At 40.9% G+C, this 19,228-nt stretch overlaps 1 protein-coding gene across 1 annotated transcript in view; it reads left to right on the top strand.

The window, feature by feature from the left end:
- Positions 1 to 2,017: 2,017 nt before the first annotated feature.
- PNPLA8 (patatin like domain 8, phospholipase A2) overlaps positions 2,018 to 19,228 on the top strand; it is a gene marked incomplete at its 3' end in the record, with an annotated part of 42,426 nt that continues 25,215 nt past the window's right edge. The window contains exons 1-5 of the mRNA XM_082007654.1: positions 2,018 to 3,633; positions 4,480 to 4,629; positions 5,852 to 6,003; positions 7,753 to 7,847; positions 14,041 to 14,212. Of these exons, the coding sequence (XP_081863780.1) occupies positions 2,524 to 3,633; positions 4,480 to 4,629; positions 5,852 to 6,003; positions 7,753 to 7,847; positions 14,041 to 14,212 (1,679 nt within the window). The 5' untranslated portion in view covers positions 2,018 to 2,523. The remainder of the gene's footprint in view (positions 3,634 to 4,479; positions 4,630 to 5,851; positions 6,004 to 7,752; positions 7,848 to 14,040; positions 14,213 to 19,228) is intronic.

A 19,228-nucleotide genomic window follows, 5' to 3' on the forward strand; every position in this document is an offset into this window, starting at 1 on the left:
TACTAATCAGCAGTATTTCCCCAAGTTGAACCTGTTTTGCCTGTGACGGTAACTGGCAGCGATCTCCTCATCCTTATCCCAATCCACAAGCTTTTTGTCGTATCTTCCTCCCCTGTCCTGTTGAGAGAGGGAGGTGACAGAGCGGCTTTGGTGGGCACCCAGTGTCCAGCCAGGGTCAACCCATCACACTGACAGGAGGCAAAAAAGGAAGTACAAATTATTCAGTTAATTTTCATAAATGTTCAAGAGCTGGAGAACGTCTTGCACTGGGCGATGTAGACAGGTCAACCTGTTCGATTTATCAAAAATATGTGATAATAATTACAACATGCAATGAATATATAGATTTTCCTCTGGGAAAGAAAAAACAAGGTAAGAAAATTAATTTTACTTTTAAATTTGTGAGAAGGAACAGAAACAGATGACTGGCATCTGAAACTGCAAATGAAGCATTATCCTCCTAACCTCGAAGGCAAGGCCTTCATCAGCCCACCGAGGCACACAGCGCATTCGCCCTCTTCCGCCATCATCAACCGTTTAGGCAAGTTCACCAAAATTATACTTCAGACAGGTCACGCAGGCAGGAAGCTCACAGGCCTGCTGCTACTCTGACGTCTGGCTGGGTAATACCAAGGTGCCCCCTAAGCCCGTCAAACCTATGAAAAACACAGTATTTGTGATCCTTCTCCGAGTATTAACCGGGACACGCGGAGGGATATGGCCGACGCGCCTGCACCCAGCGGCCGGAGGGCAGCTAGACCAGCTGAGGGCCCTCCTCCTCCTCTGCCTCCACCGCCCCCTCCTCCGCACGACCCCTCACTCCGGCGCCTCTGGGGTCGAGGGAGGACACCCAGCGCCCGGCGCCGCCGTCACCGACCGCACACACGGTACCGCCCACCCCCCCCCGCGCTCAGTTGAGGCGGGCCTGGCCCGGCCCGGCCCCGCCCCCCGCGTGCCGCTGAGCACGTCGCCGCCCCGCCCCCGCCGGCCGCAGCCGGCGCGCAGGCGCAGCAGCCACGGCCGCCGGCACGGCCGTGACTTTACCCCCCGCCTAGCTCCGCCCTGCGTCGCAGCGCCCGCCCCTCGCCCCGCCCGTGGCGGCCGGTGAGAGGGCGCGTGTCTCAGCTGTTTCCGGCGTGCTGGGCGCGGCGCAGGCGCAGTAGCGCGGCTCAGCTCGCCCCTGTTGTTGTTGCTACCGCTGCCCTCGTGCCCGCTCCGCCGGGGTGGCAGCGCTCGGGCCGCGGCCCCTGCGGCCGCCCTGTTCGCGAGGGGCGACAGGCTCTGCCTGGCGCTCGGCGGCGGCCTGGGGGGAGGCGGGAGCCGTTGCCCAGTAGGTACTCGCCGCCGGGTTGGGCCGCGTCGCCCCGGTGGGCGTAGAGGGGGGGACGGGACGGGGGTGGTGAGCGCGTGCCAGGCACGCGGGACAGGCGTGCGTGACGCGGGGGTGGGTGTGGACGCGTGACGTGGGGCCACCGCCGGGCAGGACCGGGGGCGGGGAGGACGGGACGGGACTCGCCGCTTGTTTACGCGATCGCTCTCGAAATCGTTTCTGCGAAATGGCGCAAGGTAGAAGCAGAACCCGCTCCCCCTCCCGGGGCAGGAGGCGCCTGTGTGCCTATATAGCTCCCCGCCCGGGGCCGTGGTGAGCCGGCAGCAGGGCTGGCAGCGGTGGGGCGGGCGCAGCCTAGGTGCTGGTGGCCGCTGAGGAAACTGTAAGTAACGACGCTCCTGCCTGCGGCGGTGTCGCCTCTGCTGTTGCTCTGGCGTCGGCCTGCGCCCGTGTTGGCCTGCCAGCCCTCTGGCGCTTGTCACAGGAGCTGGAGAAGTCTGAGCTTGCCAAATAATGGGGTTTGCTTCTGCGGTTTCAGCGCAGCTCTTGTATACTGCGCAAAACTCTGATCCACCTCAGAAGTGCCTACGTTTTCCTTGTAGAGTAAGGATTGTATGCTGCCCTTAGCTCTTAGGATAGGAGCATTGCATTGAGCCTGTGGCTCTGCACTGAAGCTTTGGTCGAAGAATGGGTGCCCTTTCTCCCGTGGGAGGAATTCTGCGAACGGGTGGTAATAAAATAAGTTTCATTTGAAATTTAGCCTCTGCACAAAATCATTTGCTGACAAATGTCTCTGTTGGAAAGATGGGCAAGCAGTCTTCTATATATCACTAAATACCTTTGACAGGTGTTGCATATTGCTCAGGATGGACTTCAGGAATAATAATGTGTTGAAATTAAAACATTGGGATGACAATTTGTCTTGAGCAGTAGATATCCCCATGAGGTTAATTGATTTGAATGTTTGTCTGTCTTTGCTGAAAGAATAAATAAGCCACATCTGCTTTAAGCAACTCTGTGATTTTAGTTTAACTTGTTACTGTTTTAGAGTTTCCATTGCTTTTTTTTTTTAGGGTTTCCATGGTTTTTTTTCTTTTTCAGATAACACCGTGATATAAGACTTATTTATTGAACTGTATTTTCTGTAATGAAGTAGACAAGCAACGTAGAAAAGTAGTAATTATTTGTAAGTAATGACATTACATTTATCTTTAGATGCATATTTGTTCTTTGTGATTAACCCAAAAAGTATTTGGTGGAAGCAAAGAAACAAATACTTGAATTTGTTTAGACCTAAAGTCTGCTGGAGGATAAATCATGCCACTCACCTCAGAGTTTTTCATACAAGTGGACCTCGGTGTAAATGGGCCCGAAGCAGAACGTTTTGGTATGACAAATACATTTACAGCCATGACTTTTTATACTACAGAGTTTCTAAACTTTTAACTTCTTCCAAAGGATTTACGAAAGTGAACAATCGCATGTCACGAATTAAGAATACTATAGAATCTGTTTCAAAGGCAGTGTCTGGCACTCACAGTGAACTGGTTTCAAGGATAGCTCGATTAAAGTCACACTCGGGTGCTCTGGGAAAAGCAAATAAAAGTAACGTAGATGCAAATAACATCAATGCAAATCTAGAAAATGATAAACAAGTCACAGATGCCAGAACTCAGGAGGATTGCAACAGAGGCCCAGCTGCAAAGAAATCCACTTGTGCAAATGGAAACTTGGAGTCTATGTTAGTAAGTTCAAGTGGCAGTAATCAAGATACTCCAGAAGATTCAGCATCTATTAAAAACCATCTTTTTCATATAAGCTGCTTTTCTACAAACTTTGGAGAGACTTACAACTTCGTAGCTGATCATATCAACTGGTACTTCAATAATAATTCTGTTATGGATCAAGAGAAAAAAAGGAATGCTTTACTACAGGACTCTAAAAGTGAAGATAGGAATAAGCTTGATTCATCAGAAAATGCTGTAATGAGTGAAGAAAAGACGGTGGATTCAGCAGCTGAAGCAGAGACTCTGGGTGCTGAAAAGACATATAGTGCTCTTCCAGTTTCCACTAAAAAAAGCATTGCAAACTTTCTTTCATATCCCAGTAACAGTGTACAAGCTTTTGTAGACAGTTACATTGGTGGGTTAGTTCCCAAGTTAAGATCTGATACAAAAGTTGTTTCACAAGAAAAGAGTAAAGGGCCAGAACAAGAAGTGTCTGAGAAAGATGAGGAGGACAAAGCACAAGAGGCTAAGACCGCAGAAGAGCGGGAAAAGCATCTGTCTCTTCAGAGGGAAAAGGCAAGTCTTTGTTTAGTGTTATTTTTTTATATATTATTTCTGTGAATATGTGTATTTTATACAAGTGTATATATATATACTACACACAAGTGTATAGACCTATATGTAAACTTATATATATACACATACATATATGCTTACACAAATAGGTATATACTTATGTATGCAGTTATGCACATATAAATACATATATATGTACACATTTATTTATAGATGCATGTACATATAAATACATATGTCCTTATATAAATATATATGTATGCACACATACAAAAATGATATAAGCTTATACATACTATGTGTGTGCTATGTAAACTTATTTATATGTACTTTTAAGTTTATATACGTATGTATACATATATAAAAATGTGTATATACTTTTTATGTAAGTACATATATGTAAATTTATATATAGTGTATATATGTATATACACATACATGTGTGTATCATATATACATATATTTAGTTCGTAGCGAGAGAGTACATAAATGTAGGTAGATGTGGTTGCTTTTTTTTGTTGTAGTTATAGCAGTCTTATGCTCCTTCATGGTTCAAATGCTATGATTTCAGAGTTGCCCTGAAAATACATCTGAGTACGTGCTGACATGTTTGTTTAGTGTATTGTTGCTGTGAGCCGCCTTTATTTTTCTAGTAAACAAAGAATCAAAACATTGCCTGTTTAAATTGAAGCAATGCTTACTTGGAGCTTGTAGCAGATCTCTAGTACAACATGCTGTCCATTACTTCTGAGAAATCTTAAAATAACAGTTTGGAATTAGTCTTGATGAATTCTACACATTTCTTAGAGTAGTTTTATGTTATCTGTATAACTTTATATTTTTTAGATTATTGCAAGAGTGAGTATTGATAACAGGACTCGAGCTTTAGTGCAAGCCCTCCGAAGATCCTCTAATCGAAGAATCTGTATCAGCAGGGTTGAAGAACTGACTTACCATCTTTTAGAATTTCCAGAGAGCAGAGGAGTTGCAATTAAGGTACAAATAGTCTTTATGCTTGGACAAAAAATAAATGTGACAGATGAATAGAATAACATAAAACTTTATGCTTTTGTGGACTAGTTGTATTTTCTTTTTGTAAAGATTACAATGTGAATGTCTCTTTTTATAGCTATTTTTTCAGCTGGTTCAAGCAGATTTGTGTGCAAACTATCAGTAGTTTAGCTAAAGGCTCTTAAGATGTCAGTGTTTAATTTAGAAGCATACAACATTGTCATGTGGATAGATAGTATAGCTTATTCTAGTGGTAGACGAAGGTCGTACATTGTGTCCTCTGTCGCAATTGACCAGATGGGAATGTACAGTACAGTTGATCTGCATATGCACAACAGTTTTTATGCTTGTTTGCATGCTTCCTTCAAAAAGCAGTGACAAGAGTGGACTATAGCCATCAAATAAATTCATGTAATCTAGCCCTACTCATTCTCTTTCCTGCAGTGAGAGGACAGGTGTGTGGTAGACTATTTTAGCAGTACTAGCCAAACCACAGCATTTGTCAGTCTCCTGCCTTTTTCCACAAGATGTGACAGAATTGTGACAGAGATTGTAGAATTGCTGGAAAAGAGATCTTTGGGAATGGAGTGCAGGCCAGATGAATCATCCAGGCAGGGTACAGGTCAGGCATGCACACGAGTAGATGTTAATTATTTTATTATGAAAGAGTACATTCACTACTCCCATTTTTATTATAATACTCTATATCTTTGTGATAATAATTGTACATTAAAAATTACTCAGTGTGAGGAAGAATTTTAACTTCTGTTTTGTTTTAATATTAGTGTACTTAGAAGTCATTTCCTGTTTTGAAGCACTGTGATACTTGGCAAAATCTGGGCTTTTAGCTATACTTGGTGTGCTCCACACTTGAGTTTATATTTGGCCAATGTGACATTAAAGTCTATAAAACTAAACTGCTGGTAAATAGAGCTTTTCTAGGTATTTGAAAGATTTACTTTCCACCTCGATTGCTTAATTCTCATAGGTAGTTACTTTAGCAATGAGGGGTATACGACATAATATTGGAATCCTTTCTTTCCCCTGTTAGAAAAAGAGATGGGTAAATGCAGATTTAAAGAAGTTTTCCTCTGAGTTTAACTAATATATTACTTTTATACTTAAATACCAAACTAGTAAATTTAAGCATGGATTCTTTTGGTATAAACATACAGTTAGAATGAAATATCTTTGCATTTGTCAATAGGAAAAATTAATCCCATGCCTACTGCGACTGAGACAGGCAAATGACGAAAGTCTGCAGGCTGCTGTTAGAGAGACTTTAGCTATCATTGGATATACAGACCCTGTGAAAGGCTGGGGAATTCGAGTCCTCACTATTGATGGAGGAGGAACAAGGTAAAACCTTTGTGTTTTTATATCCTTGTAGCCTTTTTCATACTTTTTCAGGTCTCTCTGATAAGCTTATGCCCAAAGATGCAATTTATGATTACCTATCATATTCTGTTACCTATCACTGGGATAGTAAAATGTATTATTTTTATATGCATCTGTGCTTAAATTTCCATGCATTAGTAGTCCTGTGACACTGAAATGAATTTTTAAAGTTGACTACACGCTTAAGTGCTTGGATTGGCTCTTTCTCCTTTTGGAAGTAAATGAAATGGTTATTTGAGTTAGTCTGCTCACAAGTCTAATCTCAAAAATACAAAGTTCTTGTGAAATGCTGGAAGTAGTTTATACTCTTGTGATTGTGTTGACTTAGTAATATAAAAAATGTTCTTGAACTTGTCTGGAGGGTGATCTGCTTTAGCAGGACTGGTCTCATATGAAAGAATGAATAGGCTAGTGGTGAAAGCTACTCTAGCCATGCTGTTGATTTATATTTCCTCTACAATGAACACTTTTAATTTATCCACCACATGTCCTTAGTTACGTGTGCTCTAGTTCTGCATGAATTTATGCACCTACCACAATTTGTAAAGAGTAGTAGCAGAAGCATGTTCATTAAATTTGAAGTCTGATGTTTACTAGAAGATGTGTTTTCACACATATCTGAAAGAATCTTGTTGGCAAATCTTCCCTGATTCGCAGATCTTTATTGTTAGAAAGTGAAGTATGAAGTCACTGCAGAAATGCCATTTCATGAATGTTTTGTTTCCTCATAGTATTTCTTTACTTGCATCAAAACCAGTTGTCTTCAATAAGGAGTAAGTGTATGTCACAACTTCAACATTGTGTTTCCAAAAGTTCATTGTAAACCATAAAGATCTTACAAACTAGAAAGAAGGATGCTATATGTATAATTTAAGTGTGGTAATTTTTCTGCTGGATTTCTAGGGGAGTGATATTAGAAGACACCTTATTTTCAGAAAGCGGTATCTACATCTATAACACTAAATGAAACAAGTCCAGAGAAATGAGCCTGGGTACTGACTGGCTGTTGTGCCTCTTACTCAGTTGTGTTCATCTGCTTATAGTTTTGGACTGGGATGACTAATGCTCTTCAGCACAAGCCAGGACAGATTTGGTGGCAGCATTCAGGAGGTGCCATTCTCAGTAGATTGTGTCGGCAAGATGGTACTTGATTTGGTGCTCCTTTTGCCATACACAGTTCTCTAGCTCTAGCCCAGCAAAGTTAGCGCCTTTGCATGCCAGGTACTCTGTTTCATGCTATAGAAGCACAGGTCTGATGATCTGGAATGCATCTCTCCTGTCATTTCAGTCACATTGAATTGAGGCAAAAAAACACAGACAGAAAAATACTATGTCCCAAGTGGCATTATATAGCCCTGCTAAGGTCAAACTTTAAGTGCTGTGTGGTGTGGGTGCAGCTAAAATCTGTCCTGAGTCTACATCTACAGAAGATTATCTGTGAGCCTTTTCTATAGAACAGTATGGGTATAAAAAATATGGCTGTAGCTGTTGAGTACTATTTTTGGTATGCCTGAGTATGTAATTTATATTTAGTATTCATCATTCCATTTTAATTGTGTTCTGCTACTCTTTCATTCCCTGAAATATTCAGGATTCTTAGTGTTGTAATTATTAAATTATAATTAAGCTCACCTTTTCTTAATTATAACTAATTAGAGCTATGTAAACTAAAACTTCCATTGTGTATGAAGGGGATTTTTTGTTTTTCAGGGGTTTAGTTGCACTTCAGACTCTACGGAAACTAGAAGAACTAACTGGAAAGCCGGTTCATCAACTTTTTGACTACATTTGTGGTGTAAGCACAGGTAATTGTTAAGCCACAAGTTGGTATTTTGCTATGAATATAGTAAAAGAACATCTGAGGATAAATGTAGATTTTGCAGAACTTGCTGGTTTCAGACTTTGAGTGTAAAGTGGGAAAGTACAGGTGTGATTTCTAAAAGCTTTCTTTTTCTTCTGAATATGAACTTTGCATGATTCATTGTTGCTTCTAATTCAAACTGATTTGTCATTTGTTTTTTAATGAATGTGAAACCTTCCTTTTGCACAGATACAGGTATCTCAGATGTTTATGGAACTTTAAAGACAACTAAGGTAATGCCCCTCAGGGACTGATACTAGGCTGGTAGTGTTTCCTGTCTTTAGGAGTGACCTGCACAGCAGGACAGAGTGTGCCTGTAGCAAGATCTTGGATGATACTAAATTAGAGGGAGTCGTCAGTACAGTGATGCTCTCTGTTCAGGTTGGCCTGTACAGGCTGGAGAAATGGCTTCACAAGAACCACCTAAGGTTCAGTAAACCTGAGTATCAAGCTTTATGTCTGAGGTAGGCTGACTGGCTAGAAATCATCTTTGCAGAAAAAGACTTGGTCCTGTTGGAATAAGTTGAACGTGAATCATCAGTGTACCCTTGCAGCAAAGAAAGCTGACCAGATATTGGCTTGTGTGGACAAGAATGTACCCAACAGTTTAAGGGTCTGTGTTTGGCCGCTGTATGTCTAGTTTTGGACTCCTCAATAAACCCTTAATCTGTTGGGTATGTTCTTGTACGTACTGAGTGAGTCTGTCAGAGGATCAAGCAGATGGTCAGGGGACTGGAGGTCATGACATACAGGGAGAGAGTGCAAGAAATGGGTTTATTCAGCCTTAGGAAGAGGAGGCTTTATTGCTCTTTCAACTAATGGAAAAATACAGAGCAGATGGAGCTAGACTCTTCTTGAAGGTGCACAGTGGTCGGAGAAAAGCCAACAGACAGCCTGGAATATGGGAAGTTACAATTAGGTATAAGGAATCATGTTTTCCTTGCAAGCATGGTCAGACACTGAAGGGAGTTGCCTGCGCAGGCTGTGGAATCTCCATCCTTGGAGATATTCAAAACTTGGCTGAACAAGTCCTGAGTAACCTGTTCTAATTGAACCTGTTTGAACAGGAGGTTGGACTAGATGACCTCTAGAGGTCCCTCCCAGCCTTAATTACTTTGTGACTTGATGATAAATTACTCATCCCTACAAAGTAGGAGACTCCAAAGCGTAAGTTTCTTCTTAAGACAGTCATCTCTTTTGGAAATTATGCTAGATCAGTAGCAGCATAGTGCTGATGTCTAGCATAAGAGGTATGGTGTAGTTCAATTGCTGCGTTTCCTTTAGAAACCCACATTCTTTAGTTTTCTTTCACTATACTTATCCTACATATAGTTTAATTCAGAAATGACATTAAATGCAGATCATCCTGAGTAGATACGTTTGTGTTTTCAGAGATTTGCTTAGTAGGCTCAAAATAGTAGAGAAGAGGAGAATGTTCAGGTCTACCAGACAGAATTTCTTGTAGGTACAATATAGTTCCCTGCTTTACATTTTTAATAGCCTTTGGAAAAAAATCCTTTGTTAATTAGTTAGTGATGACGCCAAGCTGAGTGGTGCGGTTGACACGCCTAAGGGATGGGATGCCATCCAGAGGGACCTCGACAAGCTCAAGGAATCGGCCTATCTGAACTTCATGAGGTTCAACAAGGACAAGTGCGGCGTCCTGCACCTGGGTCAGGGCAACCCCTGGTATTGGTACAGGCTGGAGGATGAAGGGATTGAGGGCAGCCCTGCTGAGAAGGACTTGGGGGTACTGGGGGATGAAAAGCTGGCCTTTAGCCAGCTATGTTGCGCTCACAGCCCAGAAGGCCAACTGTATCGGGGGCTGCATCCAAAGCAGCGTGGCCAGCAGGTGGAGGCAGGTGATTCTGCCCCTCTACTCCTCTCTGGTGAGACCTCACCTGGAGTCTGCATCCAGCTCTGGAGCCCTCAGCACAGGAAAGACATGGACCTGTTGGAGCAGGTCCAGAGGAGGCCACAAAAATGATCAGAGGGATGGAACACCTCTCCTATGAAGAAAGGCTGAGAGAGTTGGGGGTGTTTAGCCTGGAGAAGACAAGGCTGTGGGGACACCTTATTGCAGCCTTCCAGTACTTAAAGGGGGCTTAGAAGAAAGATGGAGACAGACTTTTTAGCAGAGCCTGTTGCTTTAGGGGTAATGGTTTTAAACTAAAAGAGGACAAATTCAGACTAGATCTAAGGAAGACATTTTTGACAATGAAGGTGGTGAAACACTGGCACAGGTTGCCCAGAGAGGTGGTAGATGCCCCATCCCTGGCAACATTCCAGGTCAGGTTGGACGGGGCTCTGAGCAACCTGATCTAGTTGAAGATGTCCCTGCTCGTTGCAGAGGGGTTGATGACCTTAAAAGGTCCCTTCCAACTTAAGCTATGCTATGATTCTATGAATTTAGCAGTAAGTGGCTGTTTGTGTGGAATACAGTTTTTTCTAACAAAACACTTCTCTAATGTCTCCTTCAATCATCATAAGGATATTTTATCTTTGATAGAGAGGCCTGGTGTTCTTAATTCAGTGCCGCTACCCTGACTAACTTTATTCTTTGCCAGATTTTGGGTTTTGTAACTCCTAGTAAGTACTTAATGTGTTCTTTCAAGCTTTGTTTACACTACCAAGGTTTTGTCTGCAGTAGTCCAGCTTGCAATAATAGGTGACAAGACGTGGCTGGGAGAGGTTGTACATATCTGTCAGCGTGTGCTAGCAGTGTGCTTAGCGTTTCAGGTTGTGCTGATGATATGTATGCCAATGGGATTTGCAGAAGCTTGCAGCTGGATGAATTATGGTTACAAGGGTGATAAATGATAGGAGAAGGATGCCTCTTGTGCATTACCATTGTTCTTTTCTGCTGTGCTTTTCCTCTCTCTTAATATCGTTTAGCTGGTTTGCCTTTGAGGTTTAGAAATAATCAGTTTGCGGTGAATTCAGCATCACAGAGTCTGACTTTGTAGCTAGCTTCTGTTCAGTGGTCGTCATAGGGTCTAAATGGAGGCAGTCACAGAGGAAGATCAGTATAATGATGCTGTAACAGGCCCTGTGTACTTAGCTCACCTCCCTATTGCTGAGCACAGTATCTGGGCACGGAAGCACCAAAAAATCTGCAAGTCCATGTAATGCAGTGATGGCCACTAAACTTTTTTTATAGGGAACCAAGTTAATATGAATACTGTACTGAGTTTGTGCCTTTCTGTGAAAAAATCCAAAGATGAAAGCAAGGCAGTTAAGAGGAGGAAGTACCATTGCACCATGAACTGAGCTGCTGGGAATTCTGTAAATGAGAGTGATTGTCACTGTTCTCCAGAGTATGACGTGCTTTTATAGATGCATAGAGCATTTAACCCCCTGAGGACAACTTATCTGCAGGTATGCTGTGGATGTTCACTTCTCATGTAGTCTCCCAATACATCAAAGATACTTCTCAGTAGCGGTGCACTTACAATTCAGTCAGAGCAGTTTATAACATCAAGAGTATGTGATCAGGCAAAATGCATGCTACCACATTTTCAAATGTGCTGGCTGGCTCCAAGAATTTTAAAAATACAGGTTTTTCCTAAATTTCTATATTGATCTAATAATAAGTGGCATTCAGATGCATCATATGAGGGGTTCAGGCATTGACATACTGTGATCAAAGGTTCTCTAAGCATATTGTTTTCCAGTGCATTTTAATACAGAGACATCTGAATTGTACTGGTCTCTTTGATCACATGATCCTCATGTATGTGATGATTGCCTAAGGACTTCACGTAAGGATATTCTTCCAAAATATTCCTCCCAAGTTGTTAAGAACAGCTAGTGCCCCCATGTATTGTCCCAGCCTTCAGTGATTTGCAGATGAGGAGCCTCCTTAAACAAAGCTGGCATCTCTCAGAGTTGCTGGGGTTTTTTTTCCCCAGATGTCTTTCCAGTTTTGAAATGCATTTCTGAAGACCTTTCTGACGGAAGAAGTATTTTTACAGGAGAACACATGAATAACTGAAGTCATTGTATTATAGAGCTGGAAGCGTCCCTAAGAGGTTATCTCACTTCCCAAGGGAAGAATCAACTGTGTATGTCTCACTATTGACAATTTTCTAAGATTTTTGAATCATGTCAGACCTCTTCAGAAAATCTGTGCTAGTGCTCCGCTGGCTTTACGTTTGTGAAAAAAAAGTCCAAATGTCTAACGTGGAACTTCCTGTTGCAGTTCAAATTTGTTTCCTCTTGTCCTGACTCCCCAGGAACATGAATAATAGATTCTTTCTTTTCTCTTTGCAGCAACCTTCTGTGCTTTTAAGGGCTTTTGTCATAGCCTGTTTACTCAGGCTTTCCTTACAGACTGATTTTTTTTGACCCATGATTGTTTTTTGGGGCTTTTTTGTCTGGTTTTTCTTTTTCTTCAATTAGTCCACATCTTTTTTGAAGAATGTCATTCAGGTCCAGATATAACACTTCAGCTGGAGTCTTACTAGTACTGAATAAGGAAGGAATACTCTTGTCTTTCAGGTTCTGTTCTTGCATATCTTGTGTGTTACTAGCCAACTGTATCCCTGTGGTCTTCAAGATATGGTCCCTGGCCTCCCAGGTTTTATTTAGGTGTTTTTTTCCCCTGAAGTGTTGGCCTTCAAGACTGAGATGGTTGCTGGAGGGCTGGAGTCTGATACAGACCAGGATGTGATGAAAGCATCATAAACTTTTTCACTGGACCATCTTATAGAACCTGCACTATATCTTTGATTTTTGACCTTACTCTCCTGTGAGTGTCTTGCTGATGAAACCATCCAGCAGGTTTCAGCAAAGACCTTTAACGTATACCTTGACTCTTGATATGATCTACTGCCACTTGTGTGCTGATGCAGACTGCAGTTTTTGGCGCTGTTTCTCAGGAGGTGAAGTGAAAATGAGTCAGCATTAGGTATGAATTTTGACCCTTTAGCTTTGAAACTGTTCACCAAGATAGCAAGCGCATGATATTATAGAATTGGTGCTGGAGAGTTAATAGGAAAAGAAGGTAGCAGAGGTTTTGCATGATTCAGGAAAAAGGTGTTTCTCTGCTGCTAGGTGGTTTAGCCTGTGTTGAATACAGGCCTTTGGTGATGCGGCATCCGAGTAAGTTTCTCCTGATGAAACTTTGATGTGCCCAGTAGGCCCAGGTTATATTAAGCACGTGTGCCACATTTAAAAAAATTGAGACCATCAGTCGTCTGACACTCAGCTATTATGGTGGTGGGGTTTGTGAGGGCAAAAGAAGCTTGGATTTCACGTTTCCTTTAACGCCATCTGTAACTTTCTTTGTGTAGTTCTTTCTGCATGTTTTATTCTTAACTCTGTTTCAAGAATTTACTCTTTATTCAAACCTGTTGCATTCATTTCCAAATTGGAAAAATCATGTGTCCTCATTATTCCTAATGCTTAATTACATAGCATTCCAGTACTACAATTGCATGTCCTCACAGTATTGCACAATTAGATTTAAAGGCTGTACATGTCACTTTCAGCTTAATGTATCTAAGAATTGTAGTGATGCATTAATTTTACTTTTCCACAGTCTTTTGGATGGTGTTCTGCAGCTATGCTTTTTGGATACTGTTGTTTTGTTCCTGCAAGGGTGGGTCATAATTTTTTTAGGCACACACTAGATGGCAGTATGTATGAATGACTAATTATCAGTCGTCGCAACCAAATGTATTCCAAACCAGTCAAAACTGCCTGCTTTTTACAGAGTTTTCCTAGAATTTTTCTCTACTGACTCAGAAATTGCCAGATAGCAAGTAATACTCCAAATACATTTTTAATACCACAGCATAGATTTCTTTTACTCATTGCTCTTTCCAAATAAAGCAGTGGATTTAGTTTGTTTTCTGCCATATACGTGTTTGCAGGGATGAAATCTGCAAAATGAAATAATGTCATTTCTCAATTTCTCATAGTTCTGTTTTTGAAAGTAGATTCCTCCTATCTTGTATATGTTCATTTAAAACATAGTTTGTGATTCTTGAACAGGAGTTTAGTGATATAAATGTCAACTGATTGTCCCTTTTCAAGATAGATATTCTGCTAACCTATGAACTACATTAAATGGTAATCCATCTGTAAATCTTACTCCAGGCTATATTTTACATAATGATATATTTATTTTTCAGGAGCTATATTAGCCTTTATGTTGGGGTTGTTCCATATTCCTCTGGATGATTGTGAAGAGCTGTATCGCAAGTTAGGATCAGATGTTTTTAAGCAGAATGTCATTGTTGGAACAGTCAAAATGGGTTGGAGCCACGCCTTTTATGACAGTGATATCTGGGAAAAAATGCTCAAGTAAGTAAAAAAAAAAAAAAAAAAGTCAGGTGAAAAATAATTTATTAATATGATGTTTGAGAGCCTTCAGTTTTGTTATTGTTTCACTGGTAAGCAAATTCTTAAAACAACTAGAAAGGATTAGCATATACTCTCATTCTTTTGAAATAGATGTTTTCATATTTACCAAAACATTGAAAGCCTTTAATGTAATGGTTTCTGTTTCTGCGGAATAAAGTAAGCTATAGCGCACTGATTTCTGATTATATTCCTGTATGCTTGCCAGCTCTGCTTGATCTGACTCGTTATAGATTTGCTACAAATTTTGCTAGCCACGTGCTGTTCCTTTTTTTTTTAGGAGACATGGTGAGAAATTAAATAATATGCTGTAGTAGAGATTTTTAATTTCAGCTGCTCTACTGAGGGGTTTTGCCCGTTGCCCCTTTCTTTGGAAAGGGAAATGAGCTGTAAGGATTGCAATGCAAAAATATGTGCTGTGTCAAAGTTGCCAATGAAATGGTATTTGTTGATAGGAATGTATACAAGTGCATTAATGGATATTCAGGAGAAGTCACTGGAAGAAATTATTAATAATCATTGCAAGTTTATTACTTATTCATCTGTGTATGTATTGAGAGTTCCATTTTTAGCAAACTAATGTCATAGTTTCCCAAGCAGTGTCAGCTGGCGCTGCTACTGAAACAACCTTCTCTGAGAGCAAATGTAAAATCATGAAGAGCTTCTTTGGGTGAGCAATGACAAGTTCCTTTGGGAACATGGTTAATGTGATTCATGGGATTGAAAGAGTTTCTTCTAGACATTATAGCGGGAATACCTGTGCTGCCTGAGTTTTAAGCTTCTCACCTCTTTGCTGAAGTGGAAAAAGAGGCTTCCAAGCACTTTTTCTCTGTGGTCTTACGCATTTTTCGGAATAAATGTGTTTATCAAATGAATATCATGAGTTTTTCTTCTCAGATATCTAGAGTACCTCTTTTTTCAGAAAAGATATTTTTATCTGCCTTCCTTCTTTTCCTCCCCTGCCCAACTGAAAGAAGTCTTAGGAAAATCAAAATTACCTCATGTGAAATTATTTTATGTGCCTTTAATTAAAATGCTGTTATTCTTTGCAGCTACATGTAACACGAGGGAGGTAAAGCACTCCTGTACAATGGACAGAAGCCAGGCAATTATTATGTTATCCATAGATTAAATTAAAACCTAAATTTACTGATAAACAAATGACTTTTTGTCGACCTAATTCTGCAGTGTTGAAGGGAGATGACATGCCTACACAATGTTTTATTGAAAAAGTAGGGATTTCTGCAGGCTTCCTTGTGGTGTGGAAACCTAGAACTAAAAAGGGAATGGAGAGGTTATATAGCATATCTTTATAGCAATAAGAAGGTCAGGTCTAACTTTCAGTCGCTGCATGGGAAAACTGCTTTATGTTCTGTTTTAAATTTAAAAGCCTTACTTGTGCTGGGTGTGTTTTTGTTGTTTAAATGGTAGTAGACTTGTCAGCCTTGCTTGAAATAGAATGTCCGTCTACACTATACAGGCATGCAATGTACTTTTAGCCCTACCACAATATTGATGGTATTATTTTCTGTCTGAAAGTATTCTTGCTGAAAATCGTAGAATCCTAGAATCTTTGGGTTGGAAGGGACCTTTTAAGGTCATCCAGTCCAACCCCCCTGCAGTGAGCAGGGACATCTTCAAGTAGATCAGGTTGCTCAGAGCCCCTGGAACATTGCCAGGGATGGGGCACCAACCACCTCTCTGGGCGACCTGTGCCAGTGTTTCACCACCCTCATTGTCAAAAATTTCTTCCTTAGATCTAGTTTAAATCTGCCCTCTTTTAGTTTAAAACCATTACCCCTTGTCCTGTTGCAGCAGGCCCCGCTAAAAAGTCTGTCCCCATCTTTCTTCTAAGCCCCCTTTAAGTACTGGAAGGCTGCAATAAGGTGTCCCCACAGCCTTGTCTTCTCCAGGCTAAACACCCCCAACTCTCTCAGCCTTTCTTCATAGGAGAGGTGTTCCATCCCTCAGATCATTTTGTGGCCTCCTCTGGACCCACTCCAACAGGTCCATGTCTTTCCTGTGCTGAGGGCTCCACAGCTGGATGCAGGACTCCAGGTGGGGTCTCACCAGAGCGGAGTAGAGGGGCAGAATCGCCTCCCTCGACCTGTTGGCCACGCTGCTCTGGATGCAGCCCAGGACCTGGTTGGCCTTCTGGGCTGTGAGTGCACATTTCTGGCTCATGTCCAGCTTTTCATCCACTAGTACCCCAAAAATAATTAAGCTAATGTTGCGTTAGGCTAATTTTGCATGCATTAATGAGGCATATGCTAAATTCCATTTTAGAAAATGACAACCAAGTTTGGTTAACTAACTTTTTGTTCTGAGTGCTGTCGGGAATTGATTTTTGTCTTACATATATGTTTATTTTAAATCGTCTTATGTATTCCTTGAGTTGCAATTTGAAGACTCGTTTTAATCAGTTACTTTTATTACTTTGTGCAGAAAATTATACTCATCATGCATCAGTCTATGTAATGCTATATTGAATTGTATTTGCAAGAACAACCTGGCTTATAGTTCCAAGTTTTCTGTTTTCTTTTGGCTGTTGTTTACAGACACAATTTTCTTCTTTCAAACTGTCTTGCACAACTACTGGAGAAATTTGGTGAGCAGCTAGGGGTTTTCACAAGCTAACTAAAATCCCATACTGGCAATTTGTAATCTTCATCAGCAATCAAGCACTGTATAGAGGGCAGGGTAAAAGTAATGCGTCCTCTGTTGGTAAGAAAATGGATGATGCGTGTGTTAGGGGAATTACGAGTAATAATACTTCAAACCAGTATTTGTTACACAACTAGAAGTATAAATTGAGACTGCTCTCCAGTGACTAGGTGGGCAACACTTTCCGAACCAATTAGTCACTCCAGGCATACTTAACAGATTTTGCAGCAAGATGTTCTGTATCCTTATGGAATGTGCAATAAAATCTTTTTTGTAGGTTTGGTAAAGATGTCTTAGTTTCCTGGTACTTTATTGTTGTTAGAAGTTAAAATTTTGCCTTTCAAATTGAATTCTTTCTCCAGACTGTTTGATTACATCCTGGCTGTAGTCCATTAGAATGTTTCTTTAAGCATATGATTGGCAGTATGTTCTTCATAGCATTATTGAAATAAGTGTTGCAATATTAGTGACTCGAAGCAATGAAAGAGCGACATTTATAAAGGAGACTTATTGTTTATGTAGGTCATGTCTAGAGGACATGGGTCACAGACACAAACAAAGCAGTTAAATGGAAAAATAGGATGGCAAATGAAATTATGTGTGAAATAATAACCCATGAGTGGAAAAATGTAAAATGCTTACAGCATTTAAGTTAATTTTAATATCAAAAGTGATTTGTGTGCTATCATGGAAAGTTTAATGAAACATCTGTATGCTTGTATTCAAACAAGAGGATTCAGTGTGTGACAGTTGGGATTGAAAATACAGAAAATATTATAATGCTGTTGTATTAATTCATAATACAGTTTCATTTAAAATACTGTTTACAGTCCCAGTTACCCCATTTTAGAGAATGTTTCTGTTGCAAGATTGGTAAAAAGTAGCCAGTGACGTAAAAACCACTCACTCAAAGGGGTTAGGACTCTTTATCCTTAATAAAAAAAGCAAACAAGTTGAAGTGGTAATTTGAGATAGTAAGATATCCTGAGAATTACTGTTCTCAACTTTTCTTCAAGAACAAAGGACTATTCAATAAAATTAAAATCATGAGGCTTTCTCTTTTAACACAGTATGTGAATAAACTATGGAATATGTTGTGACTTTGGTAAAGAAAATAACTGAACAGTGAGGCTTGACAGAGACACTTGCATAATATGCAATTACAGTATTAATGCTAGCAACAAAACTACAGTAAGTTTGGAGGTGATATTAAACTTTTATCCTTAGACCTTAATGTCTAAAGTTGCATAGTACTTCAAGAGATTTCTTGTACCTATTCTGAAGCGTCAGTTCCTGGCCTTCATAAGAAATAAGATGTGAGAAAATAATTATTCAGCTGACAGTTCCTTTAACTAAGCAGTTGTCATGGTTTAACCCCAGCCGGCAGCCAAGCACCACCCAGCTGCTCACTCACTGCTCCCCCCTCACACCCCCCCCCCCGGTGGAATGGGAGAGAGAATTGGAAGGGTAAAAGTGAGAAAATTCATGAGTTGAGATAAAGACAGTTCGATAGCTAAAGCAAAAGCCATGCACACGAGCAAAACAAGGAATTCATTTGCCACTTCCCATGGGCAGGCAGGTGTTCAGCCATCTCCAGGAAAGCAGGACTTCATCACGCATAATGGTTTCTTGGGAAGACAGATGCCATCACTCCGAATGTCCCCCCATTCCTCCTTCTTCACCCCAGCCCTACATACAGAGCATGACGTCAAATGATGGAATATCCCTTTGGTCAGCCTGGGTCAGCAGTCCTGGCTGCGTCCCCCCTCAGCGCTTCCCGTGCACCCCTAGACTTCTTGCAGGCAGGCCAGCACGAGAAGCTGGACAGTCCTTGACTGCTTAGCAATAAGTAAAAACATCAGTGTCTTATCAACATTATTTTCATACCAAGTCCAAAACATGCTAGCTTCTATGAAGAAAATTAACTCTATCCCAGCTGAAACCATGACAGCAGTGGATATTGCTGATGCAGTTTTTTAATCTTTGCATTCATGGCTTGGGGAAAAAAATCTAATACGGATATTTAGGAAGAAGTAGATGACAGTGATGTAAATCAGTAGATGTCTTTCATATCTCACCTCCATCAGTCTCTTCTTTTATTTCTGAATATTCCTACTTCATGGTTCTGTGTGCCATTGTCTTTTGTAATCAGTTAGTGAGCGCAGATGGCACCCTTCCCCTTCTGGTTTGTGAGACTGGAATTAATGCATTTATTGGAAAAAATAAAACAGCACTATTAATGTAAGGATTTTGTCAGCAACAGTCTTCAATGATAGGACTAGAAGCTGTGCCCCT

This window comes from Phaethon aethereus, assembly GCF_964289735.1.
Source record: "Phaethon aethereus genome assembly, chromosome: 1".
Lineage (NCBI taxonomy): Eukaryota > Metazoa > Chordata > Aves > Phaethontiformes > Phaethontidae > Phaethon > Phaethon aethereus.